General features: G+C 34.2%; 1 protein-coding gene across 3 annotated transcripts; it reads right to left on the bottom strand.

Annotated features, from left to right (window-relative positions):
* Positions 1–4047: 4047 nt before the first annotated feature.
* Positions 4048–20028, bottom strand: LOC128222210 (interferon-inducible GTPase 1-like). 3 transcript variants are annotated; one of them, XM_052931134.1, is made up of 9 exons: positions 19906–20028; positions 13417–13538; positions 10277–10443; positions 9543–9592; positions 8456–8510; positions 8251–8300; positions 7890–7944; positions 6836–6870; positions 4048–6322 (listed from the first exon to the last, which is right to left on the bottom strand). In XM_052931134.1, exons 3-9 carry the CDS (start codon positions 10329–10331, stop codon positions 5111–5113), a joined length of 1512 nt encoding a protein of 503 aa, XP_052787094.1. In that variant the 5' UTR covers positions 10332–10443; positions 13417–13538; positions 19906–20028; the 3' UTR covers positions 4048–5110. The 3 variants fall into 3 exon arrangements, with proteins under 3 accessions (XP_052787094.1, XP_052787095.1, XP_052787096.1); XM_052931135.1 differs by lacking the exon at positions 13417–13538 and having other exon boundaries at positions 19906–20002; XM_052931136.1 differs by lacking the exons at positions 9543–9592; positions 13417–13538; positions 19906–20028 and having other exon boundaries at positions 10277–10413.
* Positions 20029–25838: the final 5810 nt, after the last annotated feature.

Genomic DNA, 25838 nt, shown 5'->3' on the forward strand with positions numbered 1-25838 from the left:
CCTTGAAATGACCTTGACCCTGACCCTGACCTTTGCTGACCTTGATGGTCAGTATGTTAGAAAGCTTAGCATGTGTACATAACGTTATTCAAACATTTAAGTCAATAACTGTTTGTGTTAATTAGTTATAATAAATATTGTAAGACTAGTCAAAGGCTTAGAAAACGGCGGACATTAGGGCTAATGTCTTGGTTACCATGGTAGCCTGGAGGATGCCAGCTGTCCACACTCGCTAAAAAATAACCTCAGACATCCCCCGACACAAATATACCAAGAAACGGTTTAGACAAAAAAATGCACACAAATACCTTTAGGGACAGTACTAAATCTCAATTGTTCAAAACATAATAAGTATCATATGCCATTTTCTAAATAACCTTAACCAAATTATGTACATTCAATAAGCTGTGTGGCAAAATAGAAATAAGTACTTCTGATTGAATATCAATTGTAAAATAAGTTTGAAGGTGTTATAAGTTTATTCTGTGCCCAAAACGGTCATTATATGTCTTGCAATGTATTTTTATTCATCATAATAATTAAGAAGTATATATGGCTTCACTTTGGCCGGCTCAATTTCCATTGGTCAATTTCTAGTGAACAATTTGTCAAATTGCTGTGGCCTATCATGGTTCTTTAATTCTACAAAATATTTTTCCAACTGTGTTTATGATGAACTCCAATTGTTTAAAACATTTCTTTGTATTGGAGTTGCCTTATAACCAATAAATTGAAAGGAAAACGAAATATATCTGACAACAAGCGATCACGATAGCTCACATAGAGCTTTCACACATTAGCAATACTTTGAAGACAAATTCGTTAATAATGTATCATTTTGTAGTTATCGGGAACATACTGAATAGTTTGTCATTATTTACAATGATAAAGTAACTTTAGAAACCCTTTTGAACAGCAACTCCCCATCGTGGTCTTATATCAAGTTTTTTTATAGCCACATGGTAAATCTATCTGCAAGTAATACATCAATGCTTGTTATAACATGTATTCAACCTTACACATTTTGTATTGTTCAACAAGCAATAAATCAGGACCTCATTTGTAAAAAAAAGTAAGTTAATACTTAGTATCACGTATTGTGATGTAAAAAATGCCTAATTTCCGACCATTACAAGCGGTATACTGGAGGCGAAAGTTAAGTGTGCCTGACCTCCAGCCATTTTCAGCGGTACCCTGGATGCCCAGGTTAAATACGCCTAATTCCCGACAAGTTTAAGGGATATCCTGGAAGCGGAGTAAAGGCATGTCTAATTCCCGGCCATTACAAGCGGTATTCTGGAGGCCGAGGTAAGGTAGGCCTGATTCCCGTCAATAATAAGCGGTACCCTGGAGGACGAGGTTAGGGACGCCTAATTCCTGGTCAGTATCAGCGATATCCTGGAGGCCAAATTTAGGTACGCCTGATTTCCGGCTATCGTAAGCAATATTCTTGGGGCCGAGGTTAAGTAAACCTGATTTACGGCTATTTTAAGCTGTATTCTGGAGACCGAGTTTAGACACGCCTGATTCTCGGCCATTTCCAGTGGTATCCTGAGGGCCGGGGTAAGGTATGCCTAATTATCGGCCATGATTAGCGGTATATTAGAGGCCAAAGTAAGGTATGCCTAGTTCCCGGCAAATTTAAGCGGAAGCCTGGAAGCCGAGGTTAGGTTAGCCTAATTCATTGCCAGTTTAATCCGTATCCGAGGATAGGCACGCATGATTCCCGTTTTTTTTTTTCAGCGGAATCCTGGAAGTGGAGGTTAGATACGTCTGATTCCCATCCATTTTCAGCCGTATCCACGAGGCGGAGGTTATGTACACGTTATTCCCAGCAATTACCAGCAGTTTCCTGGAGGCCAAGGTTAGATACGCCTGATTCCCGATCATTATTAGCTGTGTACTTAGTATGGTTGATTATCGGCTAATGTCAATGGTATGCTAGTGGCCGTGGAAATGTACATCTATTGTTATGCAGAACATATTATTAAATGCCTAGTCAGCAATTGCACCTGCTTACATTAGGCCTTCGTACCGGAAACTGAAAATAATAGTTAAAACCCCAAAACGTCACACATCTTGGACTGTTTTTCTGTTTAAAATATCATTTTTAAAACACTATTATTATTGATAACCGTGCTGGTCGTCAGAACAGAGGCATAATTCAACCAGTATTCATTGATGTTTTTCTTGAATAGAAACAAATCACATATCAAAAAATAGAATAGAATTTTAAGTGACTTTATAGAAGCCTTGGCAATACCTTGATTTCATTTACAATTATCATTATACCCAAAAGGTCAGCATGTTAAAAAAGAGCCCGTTTGACCATTTTTCACATGTTTAATCATTGCATGGACTGTTTGAACTATTTATAAGACATATTTGCATTTTTTGTGACAATTCCAAATTACGCTCAATTATAGAACTTGTACCAAAGACTGACATTTGTTCGGTCTTGTGAAACATAGTCTTGGTTGTAAATCCTCATGTTCGAACAAAAGGCCTACAATAATTATTTTTACGGTTTATCAACGTTTGCGCCAAACAGCACGTGTCCGCTAGGTGGCGCTGAAAATCAACAAACAAGGGGATTTTAAAACAAAATGCACTTCGTTAAAGTACTGTTATTGACAATTGTCTGTTCCAAGTTTCATTAAAATCGGCCGACATTTATATTTTCGGAGGAACGTGGTCATATACCTTAAAACATCAAACACTCTGGCTGTCTCTGAAGAATGAACAGTAAATATCATGTTATTATTTACTATGTTTTGAACTAAACACTCAATACACCAATATTAGTTACAAAGTAAAACATGCTTTTGTGGGACATTTTTGTGAAATGTTGTATATTTCCTGATAATATCCGTCCTTGCCATCACCTTATGTCGTGTAGCTGGATTTGTATAAATTTAATTATATTTCACAATAAACTATGCAGTTTAAGTGAAAAAACTGTTCTGTTCTGTTCAGTCGATGAAACCTTAATAACCATGTTACTGTGCATAAGGCAAATGTTTCTGATACAATATGTATTAGCAGCTACGAGACGGTGCTTAAAAGCAATGGTTCGTGCAAACTGATAAAATATTGTTTCCCAAATTCTATCAGAATAGAGCAACTTGCAAGTATATATTACTGCCAAAACCACTCTGCATTCGTATACTAATAACTTTCATTGACCGCTTCGTTTGAACAATATTTGTTTGAATGTAACATTTACAAACTAATGCGTATTTCCAAGTTTATTTATGTTGACGGCAGATGGAGCAGCGTGTTAAGCCGAGCCCTAATAAATAGGTCTTTAAATCAATATTATAAATTATGTGCGAAAATACAGAGGATATTAAAGGTAACTAAATACTGATATGTTAAAACGTTGACGTTCATTAAAAAAGTACAATCTGCTTGTATAATTTAACTTTAATCATTTTGACTCACTTTTCGTTCGCTATGCATATTCCACCATTTTGTAAAAAGCACATTTTTAATAAAAAGATATCATATTACTTTTCAAGATGTGAAAGTGTTGAGCATTTTCCCTTGATCCCTGATCAATTAATTCTTTAATTAATCAACTTAAAATACATTAATACAACCTTTACAAAATACAAGACTCTTGTATCAGGTATTTTCTGATTTGTTCAAGCTGTGTCCTTATTACTTAAAGCAATTGGACGTATATTGGAATTGAGAATATTTCCGTTTTACACGGATACGATAAAACATTACCATATGTGATGTTATTTAGCCCTTACTAGTTGGCCTCAAAAGCTTACATGGTTTGGTATTGTGCTTATGTTATGATTTGAAGTAGATGATCAAGGGCGATAAAACACCTTGCTCCTAGTATAAAATGAAGCATTGAAATGGACAACTTTCCTTTCTCGCTACATTGTCCTTAATTTGTGGCATTTTGCATTTTAGAGATCACAATTTCACAGATGAGGCTGAAGTATAATTACCTTGCAGGAAAACAACCAGGGAAGTATTTTATTTTATTTTACACTAACATTCACAACTAAATATTATAAAATTGCTCGTATATGTTGACATTATTCGTACAAGTATATGCACATATTTCAACATCAAGCTAGTCTACTTCAATTTCAATACTAGTATTTGTACACGTGCATAAGTATACGTCTTATAAATAGTAAATTAAGGGGAAAATAATAACTGATAAAACAATGTGACATGAAATTTAATCTAAAGTTCCCCGAATTGAAAACAACGAATATCATGAACAGACCATGATTGTCAACATTTCATGAATACATAAAAACAATCATTATGCTATTTTCAGTATGCTCTACATAGAAGTGTTGAGCATATTCCCTTGTCATACATTAATAAACAAACACACCAAATATCTAATTATTTCCAAGAGTAAGCTCATTACTGTCGTTGTAAGACATAACAAAAGAAATGCATATTACAAAGGTTTCCCTTTTAATAATCCACCGACAAAGAGTTGTTCCACATTTTGTCAAATTATTCAGCATTATTACACGAATCACTACTTCACTAAGTTTTAATAATTGCCTTTTGTTTCTAAACTTGATCAATAAAGCGAGGCATATCCATTTAATATTGTCAGTGTTTTACGATAAAATTCCCATTAACTGGTATTTGCGCCGATTGTTTTGAGCTCCGGTTGTTGATTGGTGCATTGACGGCAAGTCTAATATCGGAGTAAACGATTGCTGACTGATCATGGCTTTCTGTGACCGTTCGTGTGACCTGGTTAACTCTACCGTTTCTATTATCCATCAAAACCATGTTGTTTCAGTTTGTGACATAGCGAGAAATGTTATTTGTAAAGTCGTATGTTATTAGTTGAAACATCTCGTATGAGTCATAATATGCATTATGTATATTCTCAATACTCATAAAACGAAGCAATTTCTTGCATTGAGTTCGGATATAAGCGTAGTATTGACAGTTTGCTTATTCCGTTATTTTAAAATATTTGGTATAACAGGTTATTCTGAAATAATCAACACGAAGATGGAATGGTGGTCTATATCGATTTCACGTCAACAAAATAATGTATAATTTCATCAAACGGATATATCTACTTTGAACATGTGTTCTTCCAACGATATTATTCCTGGGACTTATGCTTTAGCCAGTGTTCAACTTCTTTGTTTAAGGCGTAGGCCTCTTTTTCACACAAAGCTAACACCTTTTCTAGACATGTCTTACACACTGGGAAACTAATAAATGCTGAAATAACACTTCCGATAAATGGAATAGATATTTTAATCACCGATTCAACAGCTTCTGATGCAAAACAAATCGCTAGAAATTTCACCAAAGATTGTGTAGATGCAAACAGTATGTTTGACTTGATGTCTGCGTTCTGTTTTAATTCGTTTAAATCCTTATTCATATTTTTTGCCAATTCTTCCAAACTTTTGTCATCAATTTGAAGCTGCTGGCGATAGAACTGAGTTTCTTTGTAAATTGTCATAATTTCGATTGCCTCTCCTACTCCTGGAATTGGCACAAGTGAACCGACGGATCCAATCAACGCTGTTTTGTTCATCCGCTCTCTTAATGCTGTGACCTTTGTTTCAATGACTTCCTTTGAACGAGAAAATAATGCATACATGACAGCTTCTCGTTTAATGTCAGGGGCATTTTTTATTAATTCTTTCATCAAATCTGAAAAATCATGTTCAAGTATGTTGTGATTATTTACAAGTGCTATGTGTATTTTTTCCTCATTCAGACCGGCTTTGAGTAAATTGCTTTTGATATCTTCTCGTATTTCAGCTATTAATCTTCGCTGATTGTGCGTTCTGGGGTGAGCTCTTTTGTCATCTACAATGTCGTGGTCAATACATGTTCTAACAAAGTACAACTGCAAGTTTTTCCTTTGTATCATTGTTGCAAACCACTTGTCGTTGTCGCGGAATCTCCCCCGTGAAACTATCAGGAAAAAGTCATACATGTCCAAATCAATTTTCCTTAAGTACTTTTCTCTCGGGAAGGTTGGCGAACCTATGCCAGGCAGATCAAAAAAGGCCACATTTTTGTGTTTAGGGTGAACATATTTTTGAGCTTCTAAGGTAGTTTCTCTACTCCCTACTTGTGCTGCTCCTTCGTCGTCGGCTGTCAAGCCAAGAATAGCATTGATTAAGGATGATTTACCAGAGCCCGCATCGCCGACCAACGCCACGTTTAACTCCATATGTTTCCAAACATCCAAATCATTTTGTATTGCAATTTGCATGTTGCTCATTCCCTCATTTTTGAGTATTGTTATGTACTGCATGATATAGTTCAGCGTATGTCTATTATAGCTGGATATCTGAGTAAAAAAATGATCATTTTACGTTAAATGAAAATAAATCAAATCGAAAAATGATTCATGAAACACGTTTAAATCATTATCAGTATTTGCCTAAATTTCTTTTCGCAGTGACGTATTTCCTTACTAAGCGTTGTATGTAATTATCTATTTATTATACATAATTTCAAAAGAAATGCCTGCTTACTTTTGTTTTTTCTTGATATAATTTTGGTTATGTGTATATGATACTTATATTATGTTATTATATGAATAAGTGCACAAATTAAAAGAAAAATCGTAATGCGGTTCATGTTTTATTCGCACATTATGCTATAAATTTGGTGACAAACAATCAAATACCTGTGTCAACATCCTCCTGACAATTTTTTGTCGCTTTATGTGAAAGGAAAATTGCATATGTATTATTTCTGTTTATATAACAAATGAAGCAGATATATGACTTTATTAATACCGTTTGAATCCGCGGTTGAACTGTTGAGTTAACTTAAATGCCAAAACTTCAATACTTACCTCTGGTAGTGTTTTACGTAACCAGCCTAATGAACCTAAAATGTAGAATATTTCTATTATCACCTCATAGTATACAGATTTATCTTCTGGTTGGTTCATCTGAAAGGTATTGAAAAAGACAATGTATGGATGAGTCGCAAGTTCAGCGAAGAGTGTTGTTCTTAATTAAAGATGATACTATATCAATAGCATTTGATATGGCTATTAAAAAGCCTACTCTTTAGCGAGAACGCCGTTTTTATTTTTAAATTTAACCCTAACTTAACGTTGTCATAACACATGTGGATACATTCTGTACGTCCACATTATTTAGAACATCATATAAATAAATTTAAAATGTAGTAAAATTAATATTATGTCTTTGATGTTCTTGTGCATAACTGTATTATGTCAATATTTAGAAAAAAACCTTGAATCAACGACACGTTCAACCAGGATTGCAAAGTATTTATGCTAAGGTTTGATAGTTTCAAATTGGGTAGTGTTCATAAAATAAATGTTGCGCACATCGTTGCGACTTTTACTTCTAGCCATTACCTTAAAAAACCAACATTGCGATCATTTGATAACTAAACATTTAGTGTGTGTCGTGATAATGCGACATCGCATTGAACTGCAAAGAAGTCTTGAGGATCAAGAAAATGAGAAGTGCATGGTAGGCATTCTGTATACAACGTTTCGATTCACCGCCGATGTATGATTGATACAGTGTTACAACTACACTTTTAAATGTTTTTTTTACACATTTACAGATTGAGTTTTGTGCATGCTTAAATTGTTAATAACAAAATGATCAGAAGATAAAGTGTTCAAATGTATATGTTTGGATATAAAACAAAAACATTACACATCGCTTCGGGACAGGGTATTTTTCAGTAAGATAAATGCACATCGTCTTTGTTGAAACGGGCCGTACTTCACAGCGATCAAAATATAGACTGATTTTCTAAGCTTATCTGCGTCATTATGTTTTGTTCCTGTATTTTTCAATGTATTATTGCTATTGCGCTCGTCCTTGTAACTTCCGTTAAACGATTGCATTTGATAAACTTACCAACTGCATGGAACTTTTGCGGCTTACGTTCTACTGGCACTTCGGAATCTTCTTCCTATTATAGATAAAGCGAACTCATTAGTGATATGCGTATTATACAAATGAATAAATTACAATATTCAAATAAAACTTTATCCTATCCGTTGTTGTTGTTTTTTTCTGTTCTACACTTACCAAAAATTGACAGAGGTTTGTCATTGAAAAAATGTGGTGATTGATTGCAAATATGTACAATCACATTCGATCTACATTATTTAACTTTGTCAATGTGTTAAAGTGGATAATGATAAACACTTTAATGGAAATAAAATGAATCTTGTTGACAAATACGTAGTATTATTGAAATATAAGAATTCAAAACCTCTGAAAAGCTCTCATGTCGGTGTCCCGGCACTTCATCAGGATTATTGTCTAAAACAAACGGTAAACGTTTAATGTGAAACTACTATATTTACGTACTGTGTTTGCACATTTAATAAATTAGGTTATATACTTTCATAGAAACTTAAGAATTATTCTATTAAGATATTGTTCGTATATTACATGAAATATAAATGTATTCTTACGCTCTTCAGTCGCACCCTGCCCGTTTATCCTACTATATATTATACGTGTTCCATCCTGAATGGCAATAAATATATATAAAGAATGTGTACGTTTTAATAGCACAAAATTTTTAAAAGGAATAATAACATATAAGTGGACTGCGTTTGTAGTATACCGTATATAAATTTGAAATATATCTTAAAAAGGTTTATGTATTCAGGATCGAAGTAATAAAACCTAGAAACATTTAAACAAATTAAAAAATCACTACCATTATGCAAAACAGTTCAAATCAACACAGAAAAATTAAAATAAATCAAATTAAAACAAAATCTCGTTTATGCAGATGCAATTGATATGTCCTAAAATCTTAATCACATCCACAAGCTAAGCACACTTTTTTATATTAGGTATAACTTGTTATATACTCTCATATCGAAAAGTTTTACCATTTCATTTGAATACTATCATTATGATATTTCTGAAATGGTATACTGTTCTTGATTAAATATTAGTATAGATGGATTATTTCTCTCAATGAAATAATATACCTTTGCTTGTAACGTATTTGATTATTTGTGAATCTGTGACATAGTATTCATCGCTGGGCCTATCGGTGTGTGTGCGTGCGTGTGCGTGCGTATGCGAGCGTGCGTGTGTGTGTGTGCGTGCGTGCGTGCGAGCGTGCGTGTGTTTGCGTGTGCGTGCGTGCGTGTGTCTGTGTGCGTGTGTGTCTGTGTGTGTGTGTGTGTGTGTGCGCGCGCGCGCGTGCGTGCGTGTCCGTGTTTGTGCGTGTGCGTGTGCGTGTGCGTGCATGCGTGTGCGTGTGCGTAAGTGTGTGTGCGTATGTGTGAACGCGCCCCTGCAAGCGTATGCGTTTACTTTTGTGGTATTTAAATTGTATAAACGGTTTGTCAGTTTTTGCCGTGTGTCACCCTTTTTTCCGTGTGGCGTTCAATAAAATTGGAACAAATGTTTCATCTGTCTGAGTATGATGCGTTGATATTCAACGTGCTCTCTGGTCTAATGTGTCTTTCAAAATTAAAAGTTTTTGAGCTAAATGGCCTCATACACATGTAGAAAGTGCAATTAAAGTGATACAATAACCTCAGATTCAACGTCGACTGCATCTTGATTTGTCCCTCCTTGGGATCCGTCTGAAATGAGGTTTTAAGTGACCACAACTTATTTTGAAAGAATAATACTTGTACAACCCGTACATAATGCATTTACTCATTTAAGCAGACTTCGGTTTTAATATATTGAAAAGAAATTCTATTGAACATCATTGATTAACTAATAACATTTTGTAGATAGAAGCGAGTTGATATGTTATTTCAGCACACAAGTTGCCACTGATAATTTGAAGGCGTGTGACAGGTTGCATCATGTTTTTCGTTTAGTGAAAACAATTGGTTCCTCAATGATCGCTACATAGAGAACTGGGGAATTGAGCAATGTACAAACATATAAGCCATATTTTTGAAACACACTACGTGTAAAACAGTATGCTTGGCTGTTACTTATTTATAATTGTGTAACGGGTAAGGAAAATACATATATGGAACGAGTTATCTTAGGGTATTACGTTGCTGATGCGGAAGATACAGCCCTTTATGGAGAACATACATCTGAAAATGACACTACTGTGGGTTTAATAGATGATGAAGCATGCTGTTCAATACCTAGCGATTTTCTTTGTTGCAATTCCACCGGTTATTTCACAATGTGTTTTGGCATATATTATCTTATCGCATACACGCAACAAAGAACATCAACATAAAAGTGTCCGAGTGTGAGACATTAACTATAACAGAAAAATACACATTAGACTATATTACCTGTACTATCATTGTCGTTTGACAATCTGTGTTGTTGCCCATCATAGCTGTCCATTATATCGACCAGGTCACAAGGGTCAGCAGTGTCTAAACCTTTTTTACCAAATATTATTTTTCTTCCCCATATGCGACATATTCATTGGCTGGTTTCCCTTCTATATCTCTATCTGAATAAAAAAATGAGATATAGGGCAACTAATTAAGGTATATTGCTAGTTTGTTCCCACATGAAGTGAAACTAAAATATCAGTGGGTCCTATTTAAATGAGGTGTTCATGATCATCAAAATACGTTAATATGTGTTTTACGATCCGAGTGTCAATACTTCTTCTACATCCATGATTCTGACTACATTATTTCGTTTGCATGGGCAGCAGTTTGTATCCGGTCGTTAAGGACTTTAAGTTACATGATCAGTTACATGTTATTCATCTTCATTATTTTCACATTGAAGATTGCTCTGATGAGGTTTATACTTGTACTTTTTTAATAATTTATAAGTGTAATGGCAATACATATGATACATAATATATTTGTATCTAAGTGATTACATTTCATTTGCATTCATCAAAACCGTCAAAAGTGTATCGTTCGCTGTTTTTACATCATCAATGAAGGCTTCGTTCATTATCAATACTGCCGGTTATAACGAAAAAAAAACAGGAAATGGTTCAATTGCGCAGTTAGCCCGCTTTGGGGTATCTTGCCACATGCCATCCTGTATTTAAACAGCACTGACACATGACAAATTGTAAATCATCATTACATAACATTCTTCAACATGTTACAAAATATAAATTACTGTAAACAGAATTACACAATAATGCTTGTCTTAGTTTAGTTAATTGAATAAAGGAATTATATTCCCACCAGTGGGTTCATTGATAAAGAAATGATCGCCTACTTTGCTAACAGAGTATAACTAAACATTGTCCTATACTTCCTTATGCATTCAGCTCTCACATAATGAGATCTGCCAATAATGAGTTGCGTGAAGGTTAGAGTTTCGTTTGAATGGACACTCAATATCATTTGCAAAACTATTTGACAGAGATAATTAAGGCGTTGGTTGAATAGTCTATTTCTTCTTATCTATGTAGTTACCAATTTCAAATTTATTTACAACGCATGTCTTAATTCATGACAAGAAGAGTTTTATATAATATATATTACACAATATTGAGAACGAAGGGGCAAATTAATTCAGAATATAATAACACATAAATACATAACAAATCAGTACTGCAGGTATACTTAAATAGCTTAAATCAGTATCTTAGACAATGATTGAATTGATATGATTGATATAATGCCATCTCGCACACAATTGACTAACAATGAAATAAAAACATTCAGAAAAAACCTAAGTTATTCTATTTCGTTTTTCTGTTTCAAAATAGTATGTATGCATGTGAAGAAATTTGATACCCTTACATTATTAGCGGTATACTTATATGTTAAAAGTAGAAAAGGGGTTTTACGTACATTTTAGATGTAAGCATTTTTCTTATCGTCTAATGTTTGTTTCATAAAAAGCAACTTTAATCCATCTTGCACAGCTTAAAATTAAAACATTTGCATAAAATTAAAACAACTATCAGTTATAACACTGATATCTTGGGACAGATGGATTTTACGCCTGTAAGCACGATACATGTATGATACATATTAAAAAAACTGGCATTAACATACTAATATACAGTCATATTTTAAATTAGTGTTGGCAGGTTAAATATTTTCCTTTGATACGCCCCACTCTTTAATTGCCGACGAATTTGGTTTCACATATGTATATCGGCACGTCGCAAAACGTAATATAATATCAAACGTAAATATAGTAGATATTTGATTCAAAACATTTCTATTCAACTCAACACAACTATTTACTTAAATTTACTATATGCAATACAACAAAAAATATTAAATAACTTGTGTTCAATGATGTAATGAAGTGTTTTCTTACGATAGCACGAATAACTTAATTCTATGTGAACTATTCATCCTTCGGGAAGAGTTAAACATTTCTTAACCCGTCTTTCTCATTACTAGGTTTATCACAGTCTGCGCACTTTGCTTAAATCATGTTCAATACGCATGCGTGATTCTGTCGAGCAGAAATGAAATGAAAATCTTTAAAAGAAGGTGCTTTTATAACGTCCACTATATACACCGATTCTAAACCTTTGAAAACACTGATTTGCCAATTAGGCATTCTGACGCAACAGGTCATGTTTACTCCTTGTAAATAGTTTGCAATTGGGTTTAAGATGAACAGTATCAAATTTGCATGAATAGGCTTATTTATAGGCCTAATTATATTGATTTCAAATTGATAAATTATTTTTCATTGAACTTTTACAATATATTATCGATTCCATTATAATACACATAAGTTTAATCATAGGCAGAATTTTGTATCATCGTTTGGAAAAACAGATGTATGGTTATTAAAAGTTAAAACTTATTATAACGTTTGTCCTTGAAACAAATTTAACATCCTTGTGAATCATTTATTGATCATTATTCACTACGAGGGTTGTTCATAAAGTTTGTTGACAAGTAATAAAATGCATATCGTTTTATATTTACGTTACAAAAGAAAGGAAACCATCGAACAATGTATCAACATATAAACGTTTATGAAAGAAATTTATTCTTAAAGAAACCTAGCATAGTCGGTACTGAAAACTTTGATGTCTAAACATTTAATGACATCATATCCGTATTCATCAGACATATTGACGTCATAACTCGACATTTGAATTTTTAACGACATTATCTACACACAAAGGTAGGGAGCGCGCTCAGCCATAATCATGGATACGACGTTAAAGACGGAACAACGTTCCGTTATTAAACGTTGGGCTACAACGTGAATGACACCAACAGCAACCCTGACGTTTATGGAGCGTGTTCTGCAAAATGTTGCAGAAGTCTTGTGTTTAAATGGCATAAGCGTTTCAGAGACGGTAAAAATGGCGTGGTTGATCCTTAAAAAAACGGGCCGGCCATCAAGGACTGAACGCGACATAGCATGGGTTTGGGATATTGTAAAAACTGATCGCAGAAAAACCGTTCGGGAAATAATTGATATTACTGGAGTATGTGCAAATGCTGTGTATCGGACCATAATACAAAACCTAGGTATGCGGCAAGTCTTTGCGCGATGGGTGTCCCAGCTTCTGAACGATGAGCAGAAAGAAAATGAACCAGCGCATCAAGTGCCTTTTTGGACCATTTTCAACGCCAGGATGATGCTTTCCTGAAACGTATAGTGACAATGGATTAGACCTGGCTTTAATTATATGAACCCGAAACCAAACAGCAATACATGGTATGGAAACACCCGACCTCACCACCACCAAAGAAGGCGAAAGTATGCAAATCTGCTTAGAAATTCAAGTATGTTTTCTTTATGGATTCTAAAGGTATGATCCTACAGGACCAGGAACCGGAAGGGAAAACTGTCAATGCCGCGTATTATCAGAAGGTATTGACAGATTTTTTTAAACCTATTTATATCTAATTAAATAAAAAGAGTTTTAAACAAAATTACACAATTAATTAATCATTTCACAAGGAACGGAGCATTGCTGAAAACATTTCATACAGTTTCACATTAATTTGTATATTTTCAGGTAATAAGCAGTGACTTTTTAAACACATACCAAAAGAAGTGTCCTCAGGCGATTATCAAGGATATCATTTATCAATAGGACACCTTCACACAGCGGATATACTGATGAATATTTTTTTCCCTTGGCTTTGAACGTTTGAAGCACGCACCCTATAGTACCGATTGCGCCCCCGTGGACTTTGCTGTTTAACCACGCCATAAGGGGGATTTACGTGGACACTGATATGCAGGAGCTTGCCCTGGTCGTACGATCTACAGTTGCTACATATGACAAGTCGTGGTACAATGACAATTACAAGAAATGGGTAGATCGTCACAACACGTGCGTGAACTGCATACGAGAATATTTGGAAAAAAGTAACGTGACGTTATATATTGGCGTTTTCTTACGTCAAAGTGCTCCGTGGCTGTGCTAAGGTTAACTGTAAATCCGCAGTAAAAATGCGTGACTTAAAAATGTGTTTTAATCAAAGTGTACCATTACTGTACCTATGTTAGGTTAGCTATTTTCCATTTTCTTTTCGAAGGCGAGGAATTTAATGCAGTTTTTGTTGGATGCAGAACAGTTTGTTAAAGTGATAGAAATTATAACACGAGCTGTAAGACATGTTAATATTTATAACAAAAGGCAATATCTTATCCATGAAGAGAGTATACCGTCTATTTGTTATGCAAAATTACCTTCCAAATGCACTTACACACTTTTCTAGCAATTCATATGTCACATATATATTTCACATGTCCTCTTTAAATTATTCTCTCTTTATATCAATGTAAGAGCACTTGATGTAACACGAACGCTCTTAATACGGCAAATAATATAAATGCAAACAGTATCAGCCTGATACTGTTTTACCAAGAAATTCACGGCAATATGTTTTAAAACAAGTCTATCCCATACCCCACTCTCCCCGGCAGTTACATACTTCATCATATCTAATGACGTTCATATTTTGATTACGATCTCATTTATTCCGTGACCAAGACACCGGGTAGGAGGTAAGCTATGATTTCCGAAATTTAAAATATACTGAAAAGCAACTTAGAACAGAATAGCTGAAAGACATATTTCAACAAAGCGCTGTTGAATCATGGATTGAAAAGGTACGATCGATACTTAATAAAAAGAAAAAGAATAGTGAGCTTGTCAATTTATTCCAAAAGAGATACTTGTATACAAAAACATTTTTAATGACGGACATGATTTTAAATCACACATAATGTTATGTTCTGCAGATGAATAAACTAATTACTTATAACATCGATCGTTTGGCTTACAATCCTGTCGACTAGATACAAATGACTGGCATTATAATTATTGATATTGGTAGTGAAAAGAGTTCAAGATATTGGAACAGAATAAAAGTCTCGATCAACTTTTTACAGAATGCATTATTCATTTAGAAGTCTGAGTTTTGTATGGACGCATTGCCTTTGTTGAACGAGAAACTAGCCCTTTTTATAATCAAACAATAATTATTCAACAGTCTGGTCAAGAAATAAAATTTAAACGTTTATAGGACGTGAGATAAAGTATTTCAGGCTAATAAACTTGACATGACACAAAAATACATTAACAACATCAACAAATAGTGTTAATGCTTTACAAAACAATGGCTGTTGGCACATAACAATAACTATACAAGAGCAAACAGGTTGAAAATGCAAGCGATGACTTTTGATCAACTGAAGTTAGTTTAATGGCTCTGTATTGCTTACAAATTCAAACGGCGGACTGGCCGACAAAAAGTACTATTACAAACACATTGAAACAGAAATTAATATTTTATAGGACATAATGACCCTATGGAAACAGTCAAACGTATGAATGTTAACTGGTTAAATGCTTGGTGCTGAGGTGTATGGTTATACACTAGTCGTGTTGTTTTGAGGTGTATGGAAAAACTATAGTCGACTTGTTTTTATTTGTATGGTTATAAAATAGTCGACTTGTGTTGACGTGTATGGTTATACAACAGTCGACTGGTCTACATAAATTGACTGGTCCTAAGATGTTTATATAGGTATGCTCATTTGTGATTTAAACGGACACCGAATAACTATTTACTCAGCTCGAGTCATTTTGAAACCAAATAAATTTTATATTCAACATAATATATATATTACATACGATTAATAAGTTTAACCAGAGCATAATTGGTAAATCACACAGACATGAAATGATGTATAAAAAATCTCACAAAGACATTGAAAGGTTTCATTTTGAAGAAAGGAGCAAAAAAAAAACGGTAGTTCTACTTCATGAGACGATAGTAGTTTACAGCAAATGTTATAGCACTCACCAATCATTATCAATTTTTGCGTTTTCTGCTATTTAATTCACGGATACGATCTTTTTATCAGTTATAAATAGTTTCCATAAATGCATTATTCAGTAAGTAATTAAAGGTTTATCCCTTTAAATGTATATTTGTCATAAATGCGTAAGCATTGATTTTGAAAAAGAGTGTCACTTTAATGAAACCCTTGTATTTATATCAATGTAACAAACATAAACTTTGAGCGATAAAGGACGGAGGGTTCTTACAAAATTACGGAGATCAACGATCGTCTCCATTAAAGCGTTCGGGTATATCGTAAATGCCCTTGATGACATCTTGCATACTAATGAGAAAGCGGTAAAATCAAAATCAATGTAACAAGATAAGGAATTATGTCCATTTTAGCATTTAAATATATTTAAATAACGACGATCCTGGCGATGTATCCATGCCTTTGCGTTGTACTTTTCGTGTGTTTTGTCGTTTTGCTTTGTGATTTTCACATGGCATACATTTTGAGAAGTAGCATTTTCAGAACAAAGTCGGACAAAGCAACGATTCTGAGGTGTGGTATGTGGGATGACTCCATTACTTTCTGACGCGGGAAAAGTAAGGGTGTCACGACCAATATTCCTACCAGTTTATTTCAACACATGACTCAAAAAGTATTTATTTGAAGAAATTGTGTCTTCAACCGTCGAAATTATAATTTTGCGTGCGAGAGAGAGAGAGAGAGAGAGAGAGAGAAAGAGAGAGAGAGGGAGGGAGAGAGAGAGAGAAAGAGAGAGAAAGAGGTCTTGATCGCCTCTGTTTGAAATTTTACCCGTTCTTTCTTTGAAAATCGTCTGCTGCTAAGAATATCTAACTGCGTGTCCTCCTAGTTCATGTAACATAAACACATGAACAATGTGATCAAAGTTAAATCCAATTGCATATCAATTTCAAAACAGTTTCTGGCGTAGATGAATTGTTAGTATTTTGCAGTTTTGTCAGTAAATCTTTATGTATAACATTATTCACAGACTGCATTTTACACCATGTTGTGCAGTGCCAATATTAGTTTGATCAATTTTGATTGAATGACAAATGTACGTGAGCTATTCACCATATCCCATGACGTTCTAATTATTCTTATGATTTATTTTCTTTGGTAAAATTCGACAACCCCGAAATTGGTCTTGAGGTAGGAGGTCATCCTTTAAGTTTGCATGCAAATATCATATCGACCATATTTCAATAGAGACGTTGTAGAATCATGGAACGGAAAGATACGATCAATACTTAATTACATATCTTTTAAAAAGACATTGATCTTGTCAATTTTATCTCTATAATTGGTACTTGAATACAAAAGCATTTTCAATGACGATAAGGTTTTGCAATCAAATATATTGTTTTAGTCTGACGCTCAATATTGACAGACTAATGTCCTCGTTCCACCATACGTTGGTCTACAAAACGTTGGTCTACAATGCGTTGGTCTACAATACGTTGGTCTACAATGCGTTTGTCTTGTTGGAACACACTCTGGAGGGTAAGATCGTATCCATTCATAGTCTTCGCCTTAGCTACAATCAAATAAATCCCAAAACATTTTAGTTGTTCTGTTATCGTCATGTTCTTAAAATGAGTACAAGTATTGTTCAAGCACTATTCGAAAAGAAAATGAGCTTACGTTGTGCAGCATGTCCGAACACTTTTAATGAAAAGAAAAGGCACCAATGGTTCTATGGTGTTAATTGATTTTCAAAACTCTAGCAGTAATCTAATAAGAGTGTGAAAATAAAGAAAAGGAAATGGTCATTATCAGGAAGTCCATAGTCAATACCACTTAAATTAATCTCACAGTGTAATAATGTATTAATTACGTAAAGGTTTCAACAAAACATTTGCAATGCTAAGAACGACCGACACCCTGACGTTAAAAGCGTCATGAAAATATGACAACACCAGAGTTATGATCGCCGACGTCATTCGGTTTCACAGTATATAACCTGATAACCTGAGCAAAAATATATACAAATGAATGTTGCATGATGAAAGGTAGCCCTTGTTTTTTTAACAAAATGTGATGCAACAATTTGTTTGGGGTATGAAATATTTCCGTTGTTAATAAGCTATAACTATCTGATATAATCAGTCAATGTCATTGGTATTTGAAATTCTTCATTGGTTTTAATGAAAGTTCCATTGATTTATTTTAATTTCCAAAATATTTCCAAAATATTGAATTCCAGAATAGAAGTTTAAGAGACATTTCATAGCTGATATTACTTTGTTATTTTGTAAAGTCTAAAGCATCCATCTTTCGAATTTAAACCAGGACACATTTAACATGATAACAAGATCTCGTCATTACTACAACATTGACATCAACCAAGCTACGGACAAGCTCAAAATCCGCTTCTACGATTTCTAAACCAATCTTGCTCAAACTTGAACACAGTGTATAAGACCAAACCGTCTAGGCCAATTTTAATGACGGGCTTAATATGATTAGCATTTCGTTTATTTAAGCGTTTACAATATCCAGATCTTGTTATTAATCAATAGTATGTAATTTATTTAAGACAAAGCACTTTGTGTAATATCTTTGTGCAATTTAAGTAATTATATAACAATGTGTCAAGACATGAAATTAATCGAAATAAATAATAAAAGGATTGTTATAGTAGGAAATATTTCTAACGTCCTATATGTCATATTGGTATGGACATACGTTTAAAAACCTGTCGAACGCTTAAATACTTCCTTTTTGTAGGTCATGGCATCTTGATTTGTAAATACATTTTGTATATTGAATTCTTGAATAATAACATTTTGAAACCCACACCTATGTAGAAATTATGTCATATGATATGCAAAAAGTAGGTAATAAAGCGTAAAACTATTACTAGGGTATCACAGTTTTGTTTCATGTGTTTCTTAATTATCTTAGTACCATCATTTATGGAGTTAATATTAATAATGTATTTCAAGAAAGCAGTTTGATACATGTTTTAAAGCTGCACTCTCAGAGATTTACCGTTTTTACAAGCTTATTTATTTTTTGTCCTGGAATGATAAATAATTTGCGTAAATATCTCCAAACCAGTGATAAAAGACTGCTGATAAAACAATAGATCGCATATTTCCGTTCGAAAACATATGTTGCAAAAATGTATAGAACATCCATTTTTGAACTTAAATAGAAACATATGCATCTAATGTTTTGTCAGCAGTCTAATATAATTGGTTTAAATGCATTTTTGCATAATCTGTCTCGTTCCAGGACAAAACATTAAGAAGTTGATAAAGCGTTAAATCTGTGAGTGTGCAGCTTTAAGACAGTTTCCGGGCATCAAAACATTTCAAGACAAATGCAGGAAAGTGCCGATTAGTTCTGTTTCATTCCTTTAACAGTCAAGTTACAATCGTTGTAAAATAAGTATGTTTTTACTAACAGTCAAGTTTATTGAACAGAGTAAAGCATTACAGCGTTTTCGACCGGGTTGTATATATTAAACATTTTATAATTTTAAAACGATACTGACTGTTTGCAGACAATTTCAATCGAAGTGTGACTCGTAAATTGCAAACATAAAGAACAGAATTATACACCTACTAGAACATGCGTTGGAGACCAAAACGTCATATCCTTCAGTTTGTGCAGCACAAAACATTAATATAAATGAAAATTGAAATACATTAGATATAAAAAAAACACATACCTGAATCACTGAAAACATGAGCCTAGTTAATATTTTTGAAATGCTTTCCATTTATTTGAACACATCTTTCGTTCCTCATAGGTAATGCGCAATTGGGGTAACACTGTGGCGCAGCAGTGTTTACCGTGTCTCCTAGGTGTACAAAATAACATTGCGCACGCAACTTAAAAAGGAGGTGTCAAGTTACTTATTATTTAAGATAGTGGCGAAAAGAAATAAAGCCGCTTTAAAAAGACATGTCAATATTTCAAAGTTTAGTTTACCATGTATTCTGAAATGATTTAAACGAAACTCAAAATTACAGTACTTATATTTTTTAAATATAGCCTTTCATTATCCGTATGCATAACTATCGTTTAAGTTAAAATAAAGCAAAAAATTATTTTGATAAAAAAATAATGATCTTATTTTTGGGTGAGTATAACCATACCGGGTTTATTATGCATCAAAACCATTCATGGTCAGCTATATTTTACCTTTCGCTTCAAGCCGATAATTGTTGGCGAATTCCTTGATGTTACTGAGTCCTACCAAAAACTCATGGAACTATTTTCTGGTAAAGTCTTTAAAACTACCGTTTCAAATTGAAATATCGTATCAAAGAATGGGATGAATCACTGTTTTTACGCAGCTTTGTATAAAGAACTGGTAAAAAAATAATTTACCTTAACAGTAGTGTCCAGTATAAATCTGACGTTTTGAAACTCAAGGTGACCGAGTCGGAGCTGCAGGTTAGAGTATTCTTAATTTTGGTTTTTCAACTGGTTTGAACATACAACTCGTATCCGGTACTTTCAGCAAACTTTCGTTTTCATCGTCACACATTCACTTCCAGGCGTAAATTTTGACATGATACTATGATAACTGATTTAAATAAATGAAAAATAGACAACTAGAATCTATTTGATCGACATTCTATGCCATTGTCAAAGTCAGGTGGTAAACATGATCGTAACGAATATATTAATATATGTTAAACCAAGCTTAAATATCAGCAGAGCAATTAAGATATTTACGGCTGATATCATTGCACTATAATTTTGACATAATAATATTTGACTTCGATGATATTGTCATCAAAGGTAAATGAAATTCAAATTATTTTCTTTTACAACCAACTTTCAATTAGGTAATTTGAGCGAAGTATGCAATATTAATCTAACAGTGACACCTACCCATATTAAGTACACCACTGTCACTGTATTAAAGGTGTCTCTCATTTACAGTCAACCGAAATCAAAAGCTGAAAATCTTTAGATTTTAACAAGTCTAAGTACCGACCAAGGTCCAATAATTAAACGAGCACCTTGATTTTGTATATATTTGATTGATGTATGCCGTATGCCAGTACAAAAAAAGCAATGCAATTTCAGATATTTGGCGTGTATTTGCTTTTGAACATTCTGAACTCTATTTCGGCTGAAATAGCGCCTCAACCTATTTAAAAAACTTTTATGATTTTATTAAAATTAGTGTACATTCACATTTAAATTAATCAGGGGCAGTTAAATTTAATATTGATATGTTTAACATCGACTTAATTAGTAATGCATCAAATCCAGTGAATCATACAAGTGTTATAATATATTCACAGTTATTTTGTGCACACTAAAAGGGTACCTATTCAAACTTTGCAAACTTTGTTGATTATGAATTCGTCTGTAATGTATGATTGATATGTATGGTTGATAATAATCCATAAATGATATATAAATAATGTGTTTCGTCTCCACCTATTTAGTAAAGATTTTCTACAATTTGCTGGTTTGATCATAAAACATTTCTAAAATGAATTGCTTTTAAAATTTGAGTATATCGGGACTATTTATAATGTTTAAACATCAAACAATTAAATACAAAAGACATTTTGACCGGGTTTGTATATATAAATCAGTAAGTAAATGAACATTGAAACGTTTTATTGATAAAAAGGAAAGTTTATTAAAAAAAACAGACCATTGTGTACATGTACACTCGATGTGGCTGTGGTTTGATTCCAAAAAGTCCGGAGAGATAATCTGACAATTTTTCAAAGGTGTTTGCATTTTTTGCGTTTGCTATGGACATTAAGTAAGCAGGCGGGTAAACGAAAAGTTTGTCTGCGTGGTTAATGATGTTTGGGTTAGTACCTCAATATTAGCCGTGATCTTATAAATATTTTCACAATTATGTTAAAGAATGATCGATGATAAATTCTTAAAACCCTAAACAATGAATGAATGAGGAATTGATCAGAATACACATACTTTTGTGCTCGGACTTGAATGCACTAGATTTCAATTACAATCTTTGTTGTTTTTTTCACCTTCAATAAGATTGATAGTTTTTTTTTCTTTAAAGAAAATATCAATCTTGGTCTTCGTGCACGAAAGTGATTGAATACACAAATGCTTAAAATAGGTTTGTTAAGCTACTTAAACCATCAAATATTACATTTAAATACCTGGGCTGGGCATGTAATTCCAACCTCAATTGTCTTTTCTAAATACCTTAACCATCATGCTAACAACACAGAACAATAAAAATTGATTGGCCAGGCCCGTGACCACCAAACCTCATTTAAACACACTTTATATAGCTGTTTACGTAATCCAATATCCCACAATGCTTTCTGCGTACTGACATATGATCTTGTGGATATGTTCACCATCCGCCATCTTTGGACGAGACGCCGGCAACGACGGCATACTATTACATTACCTCGACCTTATTCTTGCAAAGTGTCATTGGCGTTGGTGTTCCTTGAATATATAAATATTTTTTAACAAAGTTTTCTATTTTTCCTATGGTATATACATTACAGGTCATTCATTGTATACTTTTGTGTGTTTCCTGCGATCTATTGAGATAAGAACATTGAGACAAACCATGTTTCTAAAATGTAACTAATATTTCGTTATAGTGTATAAGAATAAAAAATCTCAACGAAATACTGACAACGTCATACGACAGCAGTGATTATTCGGATATTGAAACATGGTAGAATATGCTGTTTTATGACTTTTGGCTCGAGTGATTCTTGTAGCCCTAATTTCTCGAAACCCATTAAGCTTAACAAGTAGCTTCTTTCAACTAGCAAAAATACATACTTAAATTGAATTTTGATTAATGAGAAAAAGTTAAGTGTTATTGTCATAAAGATAATTTCTATCTTAAGTATAAAAACTCATATAGAAGTAAATATTACGCAAGTTATTGGAAATAAAATAGTGAGCTGAGCTTAAACAACCTTTATTAAAAATGATCTTTTATGGAAATTTACCTATATTTAAGTACACCACTCTCTCACATCTACGAGCATCACATATTAACATTATTAGACCAGTGCAGCAACGCGTTTCATATATCATGACATGATTTTGCATTCAGTGACACTCTTATTCAAAATCAATAAACTACTAAATAATGCATTTATGGATTTGTTTTACTGATAACAAGATTGTAATTGTGTATTTATAAGCAGAAAACGCAAAAATATCAAATGATTGGTGAGTGCCAAAATATTAATTGTAATCAGTATTACCGTAACATTGCTAAAACACATACACACATTATCAATGAAACATACATCCCGTTTGGTCATACACATAAGCACATTAACAACGGTGCATAGTCCCCGTTTGTTAATACACATTTACACACTATCAAAATTACATACTTCACACTCGCATATACATACAATTATGCACATTCAAACAACGTGGCATACTCCCTACTCGCACCTACATTAAAAATACAGAAAACACAAACAATACACAAGCACACACAACTCCCACAAACAAATCACACACACAAACACACATTACACACACGCACGCACAAACAAGCACGCGTACGCACACACACACGCACACAAACACACAAACACGCACGCACATACACACGCACGCACTAACGCATACACGCACACGCGCACACACCCAGACACGCACACGCACACACACACACACACACACACATACACACACGCACACGCACACGCACGCGCACGCGCACACGCACACGCGCAAACGCGCATATGCGCACACGCGCACACGCGCAAACACAACATTCATACCACGTACTAAACACCACACTCATACCACCTACAAAACACTACACTCATACCACATACTAAACATCACATTTATACCACATACTAAACACTACACTCATACGACACACCAAAAACAACACTCATACCACATACTAAACACCACACTCATACCACATACTAAACACCACACTCATACAACACACTAAACAACACACTCATACCACATACTAAACACCACAATCGTACCACACACTAAACACTACACTCATACCTCACACTAAACACCACACTCATACCACACACTAAACACTACATTCTTTCCACACACTTAACACCACACTCATACCACACACTTTACACTACATTCATACCACATAATACACACTACACTCGTACCACACACTAAACACCACACTCATACTACACACTAAACACTTAACTCATACAACACACTAAACACCATATTCATACCACACACTAAACAACAGACTCATACCACACACCTAACACCAGACTCATACTGCCCACTAAACACCAGGCTCATACCATACACTAAACACCACACTCACACCACACACAAAACACCACACTCATACTACACACTAAACACCACACTCAAAACACACACTAAACACTACACTCATACCACACACTTAACACCACACTCAAACCACACAATTAACACAAGACTCATACCGCACACTAAACATCAGACTCATTCAACATACTAAACACCACACTCATACCACACACAAAACACAAGACTCATACTACACACTAAACACCAGACTCATACCAAACACTAAACACCAGACTCATATCACACACTAAACACCACACTTATACCACACACTTAACACCAGACTCATACCACACACTAAAAACCACAATCATACCACAAATTAAACTCCACTCTCATACAACATATTAAACACCAAACTCATACCACACACTAAACATCATACTCATATCACACAATAAACACCAGACTCATACCACACACTAAACACCAGATTCATACCATATACTAAACACTACTTCATACCACACACAAAACACCAGACTCATACCATATACTAAACACTACACTCATACAACACACAAAACACCACACCCATACCACACACTAAACACAACATTCTTTCCACATACTAAACACCACACTCATAACACACACATAACACTACACTCATACCACACAATAAACACTAAACTCATACATTACCCTAAACACCACACTCATACCACACACAAAACACCTAATTCATACCACACACTAAACACTGAACTCATACAACACACTAAACACCACACTCATACCACACACAAAACACCATATTCATACCACACAATAAACACTAAACTCATACAATACACAAAACACCATATTCATACCACACACTTAACACCAGACTCATACCACACACTTAACACAAGACTCATATCACATACTAAACACTACACTAATACCACACACTAAACACCACACTCATACCACACACAAAACACTTAACTCATAAAACACACTAAACACCACACTCATACCACACACAAAACACCATATTCATACCACACACTAAACACAAGACTTGTACTATTCACTTAACAGCAGACTCATACTGCCCACTAAACACCAGACTCATACCACACACTATACAACACACTCATACCACACACAAAACTCCACACTCCTACCTTATTCTAAGCACTACACTCATACCACACACTGAACAACACACTCATACAACACATTTAACACCACACTCAAACCACACACTAAACACCACACTCAAAACACACACTAAACACTACACTCATACCACACACTTAACACCACACTCAAACCACACAATTAACACAAGACTCATACCGCACACTAAACATCAGACTCATTCAA

This window comes from Mya arenaria, chromosome 16, assembly GCF_026914265.1.
Source record: "Mya arenaria isolate MELC-2E11 chromosome 16, ASM2691426v1".
In the NCBI taxonomy this organism is placed as follows: domain Eukaryota; kingdom Metazoa; phylum Mollusca; class Bivalvia; order Myida; family Myidae; genus Mya; species Mya arenaria.

Excerpts from the sequence above, each read along its gene's own strand:
- LOC128222210 (XM_052931134.1), bottom strand. The coding sequence starts at position 10,331 with ATGGACAGCTATGATGGGCAACAACACAGATTGTCAAACGACAATGAT. Across the intron at positions 6,871-7,889 it reads GCAAAAGTTCCATGCAGTTG|GTTCATTAGGCTGGTTACGT; the intron begins GTAAGTTTATCA and ends TCTACATTTTAG. Across the intron at positions 6,323-6,835 it reads TACGTAAAACACTACCAGAG|ATATCCAGCTATAATAGACA; the intron begins GTAAGTATTGAA and ends TTTTTTACTCAG.